Here is a 14,863-nt window from a genome sequence, read left to right as displayed (position 1 = left end):
GGAGTTCCATTTTTAACTTTTTGAGGAAACTCCATACTGTCCTCCACAGTGGCTGCAACTGTCTGCATTTCCATCAGCAGTGCACGAGGGTTCCTTTTTCTCCACACCCTCGCCAGCACTTGTCGTTTGTTGATGATAAGGTAGTTCTTGATATCCTATCTGCCCACCATTTTTCTTAACCCTGAATTTAGTAAGATTATACAAAATGTCCTTGTTTTTCTGGGTACTTGCCTTTTGAATCATCTTTACAATGGAGCTCCACATTAAAGTCCTAGGGCAAAGAGAATGTAAGTTCCATTAGGCTTTCAGCAAAAATATTCATACCTCATTGTGGCTTAGGGCAAGCTACCTAGCCTCTCTGTGCTTCAGCTTCCTTTTCTGTACAAAGGGGATAATAAAACACCAACTTCACAGGATGTGAGATAGTATATGTAATGCTTTAAACAGTGCCCAGTTAGCACTTAATAAATATTAGCTATTTGATTATGGTTTTAAATGCTTAGCTAAATTCAGTAGAGTGTGAGGAAAATCCCAAGGGACCTAAATCTAAGAGACAAAAAACACCTAACCTGTGGAAATCAGTGTTAAAACTTCCAAGGAAGACAGCCCGGGAGGGACGTGTACTAGTCTTGATATCCATGACAGGGAAAAGGGTATAAGGCCTTGGTCTTGTCTCAGGTAGGGATACCATCCTCTGGGTTAGTGTAGAATTGAGACCCACATCAAATTAGGACCCTCAAAGGACTTTACCCTCAGAGAAGGAATGGACTAGGGAAACAGTTTACCTACTGGATAAAAAGAAGTTTTTTAATCTCCTCTGGGTATTAAATAGTTCTGAAAAGAAGTTTTTTAATCTCCCCTGGGTTTTAAGTAGTTCTCTTAGTAATAAAGAAAAATGCCTACCTATTGGGATAATCACTTTTGTAAGTTGTATAAATGTCTAATCACTATGTTGTACACCAGAAACTAATATAATATTTTATGTCATCTGTAACTGAAAAAATAAAAATAAAAAGAAGATATTTGCATACAAAAAGAGAGAAGCAAGTCTCCCTTGAGAATTTTTAACTCTAGACCAGGGGTGGGCAAACTTTTTGACTCGAGTGCCACAATGGGTTCTTAAACTGGACTGGAGGGCTGGAACAAAAGCATGGATGGAGTGTTTGTGTGAACTAATATAAATTCAAAGTAAACATCATTACATAAAAGGGTACGGTCTTTTTTCTTTTTAGTTTTATTCATTTCAAACGATCGGGATCTGGCCCGCAGGCCATAGTTTGCCCACGGCTGCTCCAGGCCTTTATCTAACTGAATTTGAGGATTGGAGTTTATACTGTTGGTGTGGTCTAGGAACTGTTCTGGGCTGGTAATAACCCTGACACATAACAAATTCAAAATTTATTTTAAATGACACACCCTCAAATCAGGTAGCACAACATTCTCTTGAATAAAGCTGGACTGAAGGTGAGTTCACAGTACAAAATTATAGACCATAGAAGGGAACCCTTCAGCACAAGTGAAAATAAATAGAAAGTTGAAACTGTAAGATTAGACTCTTAAGAACTTCAGAGAATAATATTATGGGTAAAATCGATAAAATAATTATATTTAAAATGATCCTATATAATAAAAGGCTAATATGCAAATCAACCAAATGGCAGAACGACTGGTCGCTATGATGCGCACTGATCACCAGGGGGCAGACGCTCAATGCAGGAGCTGCCCCTTGGTGGTCAGCGCACTCCCACAGGGTGAGCACCTCTCATCCAGAAGCCAGGCTCGCCAGTGGGCTCATGGCTGGTGAGCCACAGTGGCAGTGGCGGTGGCAGGAGCCTCTCCCACCTCCACTGCAGCGCCAAGGACCCCTTGGGGGATGTCTTGGACTGTGAGAGGGCGTAGGCCAGGCTGAGGGACCCCCCACCCCAGTGCATGAATGTCATGCACTGAGCCTCTAGTTTTAAATATAAAAGAAGGAAACAAAAATGAAAGAAAAGACATTTAATTTTAAAAGACCAGGCAGGCATATTTAGAAAAGTATACTAATTAGACTCAGTAGTATTGCATCATTGAATTTGAAAACCCAACATGTGGACAAAGTTTGTAACATTGTATCTGGAGTGCAGCACAGATATAGAAAGATGTAAAATATGAATGAGAGCTAAGAAAAATGAAAGGTACAATAAAATGGTCCAACAGAATATACAGTATTGGGGGTGAGGCAATATTCATAGAGATAATGACTAACACCTTCCAGAATTGATTACAAACAAACAAAATAATATGAATCATGACAAGTAGAAATAAATCCTCTTCTATATATATTGCAGTAAAATTGCAGAACCATAAAAACAGAGGTTTTAAAAGGAAGTAAACTCTCAAGAATCCACAAAAGCTGAAAGAGTTCTAATAAATGAGTTCAGCAAAGGAGTTCGCCTAAGAAAATGGAAATGCACAAATATGTATAGCAGTATCAGTTATAGTACCTCCAAAACAGAAACAATCCAAATACCCTTCAATCAATAACTAGATAAATAAAATGCGGTATATTCACACAATAGAATATTAGCCATAAAAAGAAATGAAATACTGATAAATAGTATAACATGGATGAGTCTTGAAAACATTATGTTAAATAAAAGAAGCCAGGCAGAGAAGGCCACATAATGAATGTATGAGTCCGTTTCCATGAAATACTCAAAATAGATGAATCTATAGAAACAGAAAGTACATTGGTGGTTGTCTGGGGGAAGGTACAGGTGGTTTTTTTGTTTTTGTTTTTTTTAGGTGGTGAAAATGTTCTGGAATTAGATAGCAGTGATGGTTGCACAGCCTTGTGAGTGTATTAAAAATCACTGAATTGGCCCTGGCCACGTGGCTTAGTTGGTTGGGGCATCATTCTGTACACTGAAAGATTGCCGGTTCAATCTTGGATCAGCGTGCATACAGGAGGCAACCACTTGATGTTTTTCACCTCTCTCTCTCTCTCTCTCTCTCTCTCTCAAAAATCAGTAAAAACATATCCTTAGTTGAGGATTTTTTTTAAAGCCACATTGAATTGTACACTTCAAAAGGTTGAATTCTTTGGTATGTGAATTATATCTAAAAAATATAAGAAGTTAATAGTACAAAAATAAAATAAAAGTCAGCAGAGAAAAAAGAAAAATTAACATCAAAGAAGCAATCCTAAGAACAAGCTTTTTAACAGTGATAACAGGAGCAATATGACAATGGAATAATGTTTTTAAGGAATTGAGAAAGAAGTTATTCTCGGCATGATGCTGTGGAATTCTATACAGCAGGTCCTCGATTGATGTTTTAATGTCTTTTTGTTACAGTTTTGATGAGATGCCTTGGAACTTAACTCTTGTTTATATCAATTAGCCATTGGTAAAATTGGTTTCATCATACTTTGTTTTTCCATAGTTCCAAGAACCCATAGATGGCATTGAGGACCTGCTAAATTATCATTAAAAATCAGTGAGCAAAGTAAAGACATTTGCAGACAAATATTAAATTGAGGAGGTTTGTCACTATTAGATTCTCACAGAAATAATTGCTAAGGTGTATATTTGAGAAAAAAAGAAGAAAAGTATGAGATCCAAGAGGGAATGCTGAGCAAAGTAATTGGAAAATAGATGAGTAAATCTAAGCAAGCAATTATTGTATAGTACAACAATAATTAATAATTTGGCCATATAAAGGCAAAATAGACCTGAAATACTGGACCACAATGAAATGTAAATTTGGAAGAGGGTGGGGAAGAATTGGAGTTAAGATCTTTTTTTTTTTAAAATATATATTTTATTGATTTTTTACAGAAAGGAAGGGAGAGGGATTGAGAGCTAGAAACATCGATGAGAGAGAAACATCGATCAGCTGCCTCCTGCACACCCCTCACTGGGGACGTGCCCTTGACTGGAATCGAACCTGGGACCTTTCAGTCCACAGGCCGACGCTCTATCCACTGAGCCAAACCGGTCAGGGCTGGAGTTAAGATCTTTTAATTTTGTTCAGACGGTCGTGATGCTAGTTAATCTAAGACAAGAGTACCTGTTAAAACTTTAATAATAGTAACTACTTTTAAAAAATATATATTTTTTATTTATTTCAGAGAGGAAGGGAGAGGGAGAGAGAGATAGAAACATCAATGATGACAGAGTCATTGATTGGCTGCCTCCTGCATGCCCCCTACTGGGGATTGAGCCCACAACCTAGGCATGTGCCCTTGACCAGAATCGAATCCCGGATCCTTCAGTCCGCAGGCCGATGCTCTATCCACTGAGCCAAACCAGCTAGGCCAAAAATAATAACTACTTTTTTTAAAAAACAAAGAGAATAAACTGTATAATTTCCAAACTATGGACCAGGGGTTAAGAATTACTTGATTGCTTTTCTCTGCCAGTAGCCTCTTGCAAACATGGTGGACGTTCCTAAAACCCGCTGAACTTTCTGTAATAAGTGTGGCAAGCATCAACCCCACAAAGTAACACAGTACAAGAAGGGCCAGGATTCTCTGTATGCACAGGGAAAGCGGCGTTATGACAGGAAGCAAAGTGGCTGTGGTGGGCAGACTAAGCCAATTTTCTGGAAAAAGGCTGAAACTACAAAGAAGATTGTGCTGAGGCTTGAATGTGTTGAGTCCAACTGCAGATCTAAGAGAATGGTGGTTATTAAGAGATGCAAGCATTTTAACTGGGAGGAGATAAGAAGAGAAAGGGTCAAGTGGTCCAGTTCTAAGCTTCATATTTTGTTTTATTATATGACAATAAAATCTTGATATGTTCACTTCAGAAAAAAAGAATTACTTGATCAATCCAAAGGGACTTGCCATCCAAAAGGAAAGGTAGAGTAAAGGCATTTGGGGAAGAGCAGGTTGCAGTTTGTATAAGGAAATTGGGAAGGTGACACTTAAGTAAAATCTTGAAGGAGGTATGGGGATTTTTGCTATTGCATAGTTGGGGGAAGGACTTTCCAGGTATAGAAAACAATTTATGTATGGTCCTAAGAGCTAGATATGTCTATGAAATTAGCAGCCTTTGGAAGGTTTTGGACAGATAAGTGAAATCTTCTGATTTATGCTTTAGAAAGGATCACTCTTGCTGCTTGTTCTGGGAACAGACTGGGGCTAGAAGACAAGAGTAAACTAGAGGGACTAGTTAGGAGGCTATTAATCCAGGCAAGAGAGAAATAATGGATCATCTTCAAACAGCACCCTTAATTGACTAAAAGAATATGTATTTTCTCCCTCTGTAGCTTCTCCATCTTCACTGGGTCATCAGCTTGGTTGCTACTCTGAAATAACATCTGGAAGTGCTGGACCTTAAATGGCTCTAGATTCTTCTCTGTTTCATTGATGATACTTAATGAAACAGAAATGTGTTTTGTTTTGTTTTCATTCTAAATTTTGAAAGGAAGTAGCCAAGTGCTAATCAATTGTGAAGTGCTCAAGTTCCTAAGAGCAGCTGGACTCCTGGGATTGGGAGATTGGAGTGGCTTCAGGGGTTTGCAGCCATGCATCCTACTCCTTACCCTATACTGCTTCAGGCTGAGAAGCAGACTTCTCAGATAAATTTATGGCAGCTCCTTCAGGTGTTCAGATTTTCTGAGTACCTGCTAGTTACTTAAGGGAGGGATTTTGAAGGCTAGGAACTCTCTAAATATGGCCACAATTCAGTGGTACCACAGATATGGTACAGTGTGCCTTGGTCCTTGTTCCCACTATCCACTGAGATGACCATGGTAAAGATGTAAGAAGATGAAATACCAGGCCTTGCTCTGAGTGACCAAGGGATTGGGGGTGGTACAGTAGTCTGCCCTTATCTGCAGTTTTGCTTTCTGCGGTTTCAGTTACTTGCAGTCAACCATGGGTTAAAAACATTACATGGAAAATTCTAGAGAGAAACAATTACTAAATTTTAAATTGTGCCCCTTTTTGAGCAATGTGATGAAATCGTGCACTCTCTGGCTCTGTCCTGCCTGGGACATGAATCATCCCTTTGTCCAGCATATCTCCACTGTATACATTACCTACCTGTTAGTCACTTAGTAGGCATCTCATTATTAGGACTGACTGTCACGATATCACAGTGCTTGTGTTCAGGTAACCCTTATTATACTCAGTAACAACCCTTTCTTTACAGCATATTGTAAAAGAAAGTGCCTTTTATTACAGTATCTATAGATATAAAAGGATAATATACAAAGTGTCCCCTCGTGAGTTCGACCGGGAGTTCAATCGCTCACTATGACGTGCGCTGACCACCAGGGGGGCGGTGCAGAACAAAGGAAGGCCCCGGCCGGCAGCTGGAGGCCTCGATCAGCCCAGGCCTAGGGACCCTACCCATGCATGAATTTCATGCACCAGGCCTCTAGTATTATTATAATTGTTCTATTTTAATATTAGTTACTAGAGTCCCAATGCACGAAATTCGTGTAAGGGGCTCGGCCCTCGCAGCCCCAGCTTCATCCAGAAGGTTGTTCAGCTGTTTGGTCTAATTAGCATATTAGCTCTTTATTATATAGGATTGTTAATCTTTTATTGTGCCTAATTTATGAATTAAACTTTGCCACATGTTGTATGTATAGGAAAAAGCATGGTACAAATAGGGTTTGGTACTATTTGCAGTTTCAGACATCCACTTGGGGGATCCTGGAAGGCAGATGAGGGGAGACTGCTGTATTGGGCAGCAGTCTGGTTTAACCAAATGCAGTAGAGGATTAACTCAAGAGGCTTCCAGGTTACCTCCCATCAGCAAAGAGTTAGTGTGCCTGACTCTGTAAACATCTAGTACTATCATCTTACTGGAAAGAAAAAATTAAGACTTTTTATCTTCTAGGATCCTGGAGAATTGGCCAGAGTCTGTTGAAATGGAAAAATTAGCCATTTCCTAGTTTTGGATCTCAGCTGAGTCATGGCATCTGTACCGGGGTGCCTGACCTTTTTTCCCCCTGGCAGCTATTGCTGATTTGCCAAGTGAGATTATGTGTACCTTCATAAAAAGGCATGTGGCCTGGACATATGATCTTCAGTGTTTTGAATTTTATTTTAAATAAGATATGGCAAATGAAATTAGTATCAATTATCTGTCCCTGCAGTTTTAAGAAATCTTTATTTCTATACACAGGGACTTTAGTCATAATGGTTTGATATGCCTTACATGGACCAGAGGTACAGGTTTCCTCTTATTTTAATACTGTAACAAATTATACTCATCCATTTATTCATTCATTTAATGAATATTTATTGGAAGCTTACCATGTGCCAGGCAGTGTTCCAGGCATCAAGGAATACAGCAGTAAACAAAGCATGCAGCAGCTCCTGACCTCGTAGAACTTAGATTCTCATGGGAAGAGAGACAACAAACAAAATGACTATGCAAAATATATACTGTTAGATAGTAGTAAGTGCTATGGATAAAAATATAACAGGAAAGGGGGGTAAGAGAGTTTGAGGGATGGTTACAATTTTAAATAGAATGATCTGGGGAAATTTGTTGAAAAGATTGTACTTGAGCAAAGACCTGGTGGAGGTGAAGGAGCAAGCCATGAGACATATCTGGGGGAAAAATAGGCAAAGGAAATATCATTTGTAAAGGCCCTGAGGCAGTGGCATGCTTCACATGTTCTAAGAAAAGTATAGAGGTCCATGTGGCTGGAATGGAGTTGGTAAGAGAGAAAGACAGAGTAGAAATCCAGACCATATAGAAGCCTTGTAGGCTGTTGTAAGAACTGTGACTTTTACTCTCAGTGAGATAGGGAAAATTTTAAGCAGAAGAGTGACTTTGATATTACTTGCATTAAAAAATTTTTCGCAGCCAGCCAGTGTGACTCAATGGTTGAGCGTAGACCCATGAACCAGGAGGTTCACGGTTTCATTCCTGGTCAGGGCACATGCCTGGGTTGTGGGCTCGATCTCCAGTATGGGCATGCAGGAGGCAGCGGATCAATGATTTTCTCTCATCATTGATGTTCCTGTCTCTCCTTCTCCCTTCCTCTCTGAAATCAATAAAAAAAATTTTTTTTGCATCTTTATTGAGGTATGATTGAAATATAATGTCTAATAGAATGTACATATTTAAAACATAATTTGATGGTGTTTGCCAAAGGCACACATATGTGAAAACATTAGCACAGCCAAGATCATCAACATATCTGTAACTCCCAAGAGATTCATCACACCTCTTTATAATCCCTTCCCTACCTCTGTTCTGGCGACCACTAATCTGCTCTCTGTCATTATAGATTAGTTAGCATTTTCTTGAATTTTATATAAATGGAATTATTCAGAATGTGTTCTTTTGTTTTGCTTCTTGCTTTTGGCATAATTATTTTGAGATTCATCCATTGTGTGAATGAATAGTTATTCCTTTTTATTGCTGAGTAGAATTCCATTGTATGGATATATTATGATTTGTTTGTCATTCACCTGTTAGTGAACATTTGAGGTGGTTTCTAGTTTTTACCTGTCACAAAGAATAAGCAGCACATTGTTGTGTCATGCTATTTTATCCAATCTGATCATCTCTGCCTTAATTAAATATTCATTTGGAACATTTACATTTTATGTGATTATTAGCATAATTTTTTTATTTGTTGATTTGAGAGAGAAAAACCACACACATTGATTTATTGTTCCACTTATTTATGCATTCATTGGTTGCTTCTTGAATTTGCCATGACCAGAGATCGAACCTGCAACCTTGGCATATCAGGACCACAACTCCGCTCTAACCAGCTGACCTACCCAGCCAAGGCTGGTGTAATTGGGCTTTTAGCCTATTATCTTGCTATTTGTTTTCTGTTTGGTCCAATTGTACTTGTTCTTTCTTTGTTATTTTTCTGCCTTCTTTTGGAATGATTATTTTAAGTATTTTTTTTTTTTTGAGAGAGAGAGAGTAAGAGTGAGAAACATATATATGAGAGAGGAACATAGATCAGTTGCCTCCTATATGTGCCCCGACCAGGGGCGGGGAGCTAACTGCAACACAGGTATGTGCCCTTGACTGGGAATTGAACCTGCAAACCCTTCACTGTGTGGGCTGATGGTCTAACCACTGAGAACACCAGCCAGGGCAGCATGTATTTTAAAGGTATAATCCACAGAACTTGCTGGTTGTTTTGGATCTTGGTGTGAAGAAAAGAGAAGAATCAGCAATGACTTGTAGGTTTTTACCAAGCTTCTGGATGAATGGTGGTGCCATGTAATGAGATAAATACAACTTAGGGGAGTAGTAGCAGGTTTTAGAGGGAAATTAAGAGCTCTGTTCTAGAAGTGTTAAGTTTGAGATGCCTTTTAGACATCCAGTTGGAGATGTCAAGAGGCATTTGGATATATGAGTATTGCAATCCGGAGAGAGCACAGAATTAGCAATAATCTGGGTATCAATCAGCATCATAGATTTAAAGCTATGAAACTGGAAAAATCACTTAGGTAATGAATATAGGAAGAGAAGAAAAGACATTTCAGATCAGAGCCTTAGAGTACTAAATGATTTAGAGGTCAGGAGGAGAAGGAACTAGCAAAGGAGAATGAAAAAGGAGCAGCTAGTGAGTTAGGAGGAAAAGTGTTATGTTCTAGAAATTAAATGAAATATCTCGAGAAGAGTTACACAGATATTAGATTGAACAAAAGAAGCCAAATATACAAAAAATGCATAACTTATAACTCTACTTATAGGAAGTTCAGCAATACAAAATTAATATATGGTGATGTTACAGAAGACTGGAAGAAAAACCAAGCCACGCTTAGGGAGTTACATTTTAGTTATGCGCAGGCCCAGAGAAAAATGTGTCTTTCAAATTCTGGGCTCACCGAGTCCCCCTCCCCCCTCCCCCCCCCCAGGCAACTCTCTTTATTTATACTTTTTCCAGTCCTTTGTCTCCCAATTTGGGATGAGACTTCTGGGCCTTCTGAGAAAGAAGGCCTGTGTGCTGGGAAGGGGCCATGAGACCATATCTCAAGGCTTGGCCTGGTGCCAGCACTGACAACTCTGTCTGGGTCATAGTTTATGGCCTCTCTGGAATGGGAGTAATCTTATTTTCCTTATTATTTAAGCAAGCAGGCGTTTACAGAAGCCAAAATTGCAGGGTTAAAGTTTCAAACAGCAGTTTTTATATAAAATGGTTGGGGGACAGGGAGTTGACAGGAAAGGGGCCCATGGGAACTTTCTGGGATAGTGTAATTATTCTGTCTTTTGTTTGGTATGTTATGTGGATGTATATAATTGTTAAGGCTCATTGAACAGAACACTTAAGATCTGTATATCTTATTGAGTGTAAATTATATCCCGATTTTTTTTTTAAAGAGAGTTAAAACTGTCATGATATTGAAAGATTATATAAAATGACTGAGAATGAACTGTTGTCAATAATGGCCTTGAAAATGGTGTAAACTTTTTTTAAGGTCAAGGAATAGAGGGAGACTGTTGAATTAGAGCAGTGGTTCTCAACCTTCTGGCCCTTTAAATACAGTTCCTCATGTTGTGTCCAACCATAAAATTATTTTCGTTGCTACTTCATAACTGTAATGTTGCTACTGTTATGAATCGTAATGTAAATATCTGATATGCAGGGTGGTCTTAGGCAACCCCTGTGAAAGGCTCGTTTGACCGCCAAAGGGGTCGACCCACCAGTTGAGAACCGCTGAATTAGAGGCTAGAAGTCTTAGACATTTAACGGCTACTGAAGTAATGAAGGGTGCTCATGATTGGAGTAGGTATGATGGTTTCTTAGGGAAAGGTACTTATAATTTCTCATCATAATCTTGTTCTTGAGATTGATCTCAGTCCTTCTAGTGGTTTCTCTCACATTTCCAGTAGCTCGTTATGACAGTCTACCAGTCCTATAGAGTCTGGCTGTGGCCTACCCTCATAGCTTCTATAGCCTGTTTCTTTTTTTCTATCATTCTCCTCTCCTGTTACCCACTTGACTTTTTTGCTATTTCTTGAATATTCTCTCTCTATCTTTTGTCAGTATTCACTCCAGTATGAGGATAGAGACTTTCTGTTCTTCCTTACTTTTTACCTCCTGTGCCTAGAACAGTGCCTGGTGCATAGTAGATGTTCAGTAAATATTGGTTTGGATGAATATAAATGGCAAGCTTCCCTAATGCCTTTTAAAGATGGGCTGACTTTCCAGCCCGGGTTCGATTCTGGTCAAGGGCACGTACCTGAGTTGCAGCTTGATCCCTGGCCCTGGTCGGGGTGCATGTGGGAGGCAACCAATCGATGTGTCTCTCTCACATCAGTGCTTCTCTCTGTCTCTCTCCCTTCCACTTTCTAAAATAAGTGGAAAAATGTCCTCGGGTGAGGATTAACAACAAAAAAGATGGGCTGACTTTCAAATACATGTATTTCAGAGGCAGATGTAGCATGAAATGGCTTTCCATCATGATTTGGTTTTCTCCAACCACAAGAAAAAGCCTCAGACATTAACATGTAGTGGAAAACCAACTTTATAGAAGGAACCCAGGCCTGTTTTGAAGCTTATGGTGAGATGAGAATATTAATTAATGGATTAAGCAGTTAAAAAAAAGAAATTTCATAAATTAAGTTAATAGTTTAGTTTTTATGACTAGAACATTCATTTTTGTGAGATATGAGAATATTTATGACTTACGATTTTTGTTTTCTAAATAAATTTGCAGCGGTTATTCTTCATTAGATACCATTTAAGAAGTGATTATTACCTTTAGGGAGCTCCTTCTGTTTGCTTGGGAAGCAAAAGGTAAAATGGCAATGGCAATACAAAGTAAAAGTTAAAACAGTGACAAAGGTTATTCCAAGGTGGAACATAGTGAATTATGAAATCTCACTGGTGCAAACAGTAATTGCTAACCCAGTTTAAAACAATATACTGCTCAACCCACAGAATGGTGTCATTCTTTTGTTCCTCAATAGCCATTTAAGGTCTTTGGGCCCATAGTATGTGGCTCTGTTTTAACTAACATTTGTGTTTTCATTGCAGTTGTCGGACAAGTAACCGCAAGAGTTTGATTGTGACCTCTAGCACATCCCCTACACTACCACGGCCGCACTCACCACTCCATGGACACACAGGTGAGTGCTTGAAGATTAAGAAAGATGAAATGAAAGATGCCCAATTTCTTTCCTACTTCTCACTTTGTGTAGTTCAAAACATTACATTGTCACTTCATTTTGCTGAATGAAGCATACAGAGCTCATGAGCATGCTTTCTATGTGTTCCGTCAGTTTTTGACTTAGTTGTTTTGACCTGTCCACATTTCTTTTGGTCTTGTGCTTTATTTATCTTGGGGCTCAATATGTATCCTGGGGCCATAGCCTCTGTTCTGCTGTGTTAAGAGTGCATTATGGCTCCAGTTATCTGGGGCCATGTGATAAAGGCTCCATTAACATTTGTCCTACCATGCCCATGGATTAAAGCCAACAGTGATGATTTTCTCCCTCATGGGACTTCTGATAACTGTTCCTTTGTTAGAATGGGAATCAGTGAAAGTGAGAGAAATATTTGTTTCATATTGATATTTACTTCACATATTGGAATTTAAGCAAATGATTTCATGCATTCAGACTGCTCTATTTGGGCTCCTCCAGACAGTATAAGGACTGATTTACTTGCCTCTGGCTGAGGAATATATAAAAATCATGAGGCAGACAACCTAATTTGAGTTAGTCATGTATTTTGCTCTAGACATGTATTCTTATATCCCGGGAGAGCCAGATATTGTTGAAAGGGTTACTGCTTTACAGTGAAAGTTCCAGACCTAGGGGTAATGGAAATGGAGCAGACTTGAAACCACAGGAAGCCATTCAGAACTTGCTGCCTGGATTTGGTAAGCTATGGGCTTATCTGTCTTTGGGCAATAAAAGAGTACCAAAGTAGAGAAACAGTCAGCATGAAGCCAAATAAGATAGGTGTGTTCCACTTGGGTTTGTCTCTTTGATTACAGTTTACTGTGTCTTTGGAGGGAGAAAAGGAGGGGGCATGTGGAGTAGTTCTTTGAGCACGTTAAGAGCCTGTTGATTCTGAAATTGATCTTTGTCCTTTATAGAAAGGTCTCACTTTACTGGGCCCGGATCCAGGTATTCATTGTGCTCATGGCCCTTTTCCAAGAATCAATTAAACTCTCAAACACTAACTCTTACATTAGAAGACACCACCAAGAGCATGGGGTGGGGGGATGGAACCCAAGGAATTGAAGACATACTTGGCCTTTAAAGCAAAGGTCTCATTGTGCTTCCATACTTTCCCCCACAAAATTGACTGGGTTATACATTAACTCAGATAGCACATTCTACCCTGGAACTTTGTAAAAACTCAGCATATATCTGACTGGCCTTTTCATCAAATAGAAGTAAATTTAGCATGTCTATTCCTAGTTTTCCAACTGTAATGTGAGTACTGGGCAGTCATTACTATTGGCTGCTCCTCTCTCAGATGATTATCTCTCTATTTAGATTCCTGGCAGTTAGAGTTTAGGACTAAATCTTCCATAGGGAGGTTTGATTGAGAACATCATCAGGCCTTTTCAGCCTGCCTGGGTCTGTGGACTCTAGCTTTGAGTTAATATCTGTAACATGCTCAGTTATCATCATCATAAATGTTAGTTATCATTATTATCTCTCCTCAAATCACTGCAGAAAATCCAGGTGGATATAATTATATGTATCTACCATTGATTATCATACAAATAGTTTCACTGCCCAAATATTCTCTGTGTTCTACCTATTCATTCCTCTTTTGCCCAGTCCCTGGCATCCACTAATCTTTTCACTGTCTCCGTAGTTTTGCCTTTTCCAGACTGTCATATAGTCGTTCAGGTTGGTTTATTTCACTTAGCAATATGCTTTGAAGATTCCTTTATGTCGCCTGGCTGGTGTGGCTCAGTGGTTGAGTGTCCCATGAACTAGAAGTCATGGTTCGATTCCTGGTCAGGACACATGCTCGTGTTTTGGGCTTGATCCCCAGTGGGGGGCATGCAGGAAGCAGCCAATCAGTGTTTTTCTCTCTCATAGATGTTTCTATCTCTCTATTCCCTCTCCCTTGCTTTTCCTAAAAATCAATAAAAATATATATATTTTTTTAAAAGATTCCTTTATGTCTTATCTTGGCTTTATGGTTCACTTTTTATTTTAGCACTGAGTAATGTTCCATTGTCTGGATGTACCAGTTTATCCACTCACCTAATAAAGGACATCTTGGTTACTTCCAAGGTTTAGAAATTATGAAGAAAGCTGATGTAAACATCTGTGCAGATTTTTGTGTGGACTTAAGTTTTCAATACACTTTGGGTATTTACCAAGGAACTTGATTGCTGGATCATATGGTTAAGAGTATGTTTAGTTTTGAAAGAAACTGCTCAACTGCTTGATACGATTTCAATCATCTTAAATTTATTGAGACTTGTTTTGTGTCTTAACGTGGTCTATCCTAGAAAATGTTCCATGTGCACTTGAATATATATTCTGCTGCTTTGGTGTGAAATGCTCTGAAGATATCAATTAAATCCCTCTGATCTAGTGTGTCATTTCAGGCGGTTGTTTTCTTGTTGATTTCCTGTCTAGATCTATCCATTGATGTCAATGGGGTGTTAAAATCCCCCACTGTGACTATTTTACTGTTGATCTCTCCCTTTATGTCCATCAAGATTTGCTTTATATATCAAGGTATTCCTATGTTGGGTGCATAAATGTTTGAAAAGGTTACTAGGTGTACCAGTTAATAATGTGGATTTTGTAATCAAAGAAAACACGATAATTTCAAGAGAAACATCATAAATAAGTGCTTTATTCAAAGTAATGTCCATCGCTAGGTACACATTTCCCCCATCTTTAGGTAATTTGTGGATGCCATCCCAATAGAACTTTTCTTGTTTTGAGGCAAA

General features: G+C 38.9%; 1 protein-coding gene across 7 annotated transcripts in view; it reads left to right on the top strand.

The window, feature by feature from the left end:
- MAST2 (microtubule associated serine/threonine kinase 2) overlaps positions 1-14,863 on the top strand; it is a 160,836-nt gene that overhangs the window by 107,470 nt on the left and 38,503 nt on the right. For all 7 annotated transcript variants that reach the window (XM_036347546.1, XM_036347543.1, XM_036347548.1 and 4 more), the window contains one exon: positions 11,965-12,056. In XM_036347546.1, the coding sequence (XP_036203439.1) occupies positions 11,965-12,056 (92 nt within the window). The remainder of the gene's footprint in view (positions 1-11,964; positions 12,057-14,863) is intronic.

Source organism: Myotis myotis, unplaced genomic scaffold (assembly GCF_014108235.1).
Source record: "Myotis myotis isolate mMyoMyo1 unplaced genomic scaffold, mMyoMyo1.p scaffold_m19_p_2, whole genome shotgun sequence".
NCBI lineage: Eukaryota > Metazoa > Chordata > Mammalia > Chiroptera > Vespertilionidae > Myotis > Myotis myotis.
The sequence above is the reverse complement of the archived record's forward strand: the minus strand, read 5'-3'. Positions and strand labels throughout refer to the sequence as shown.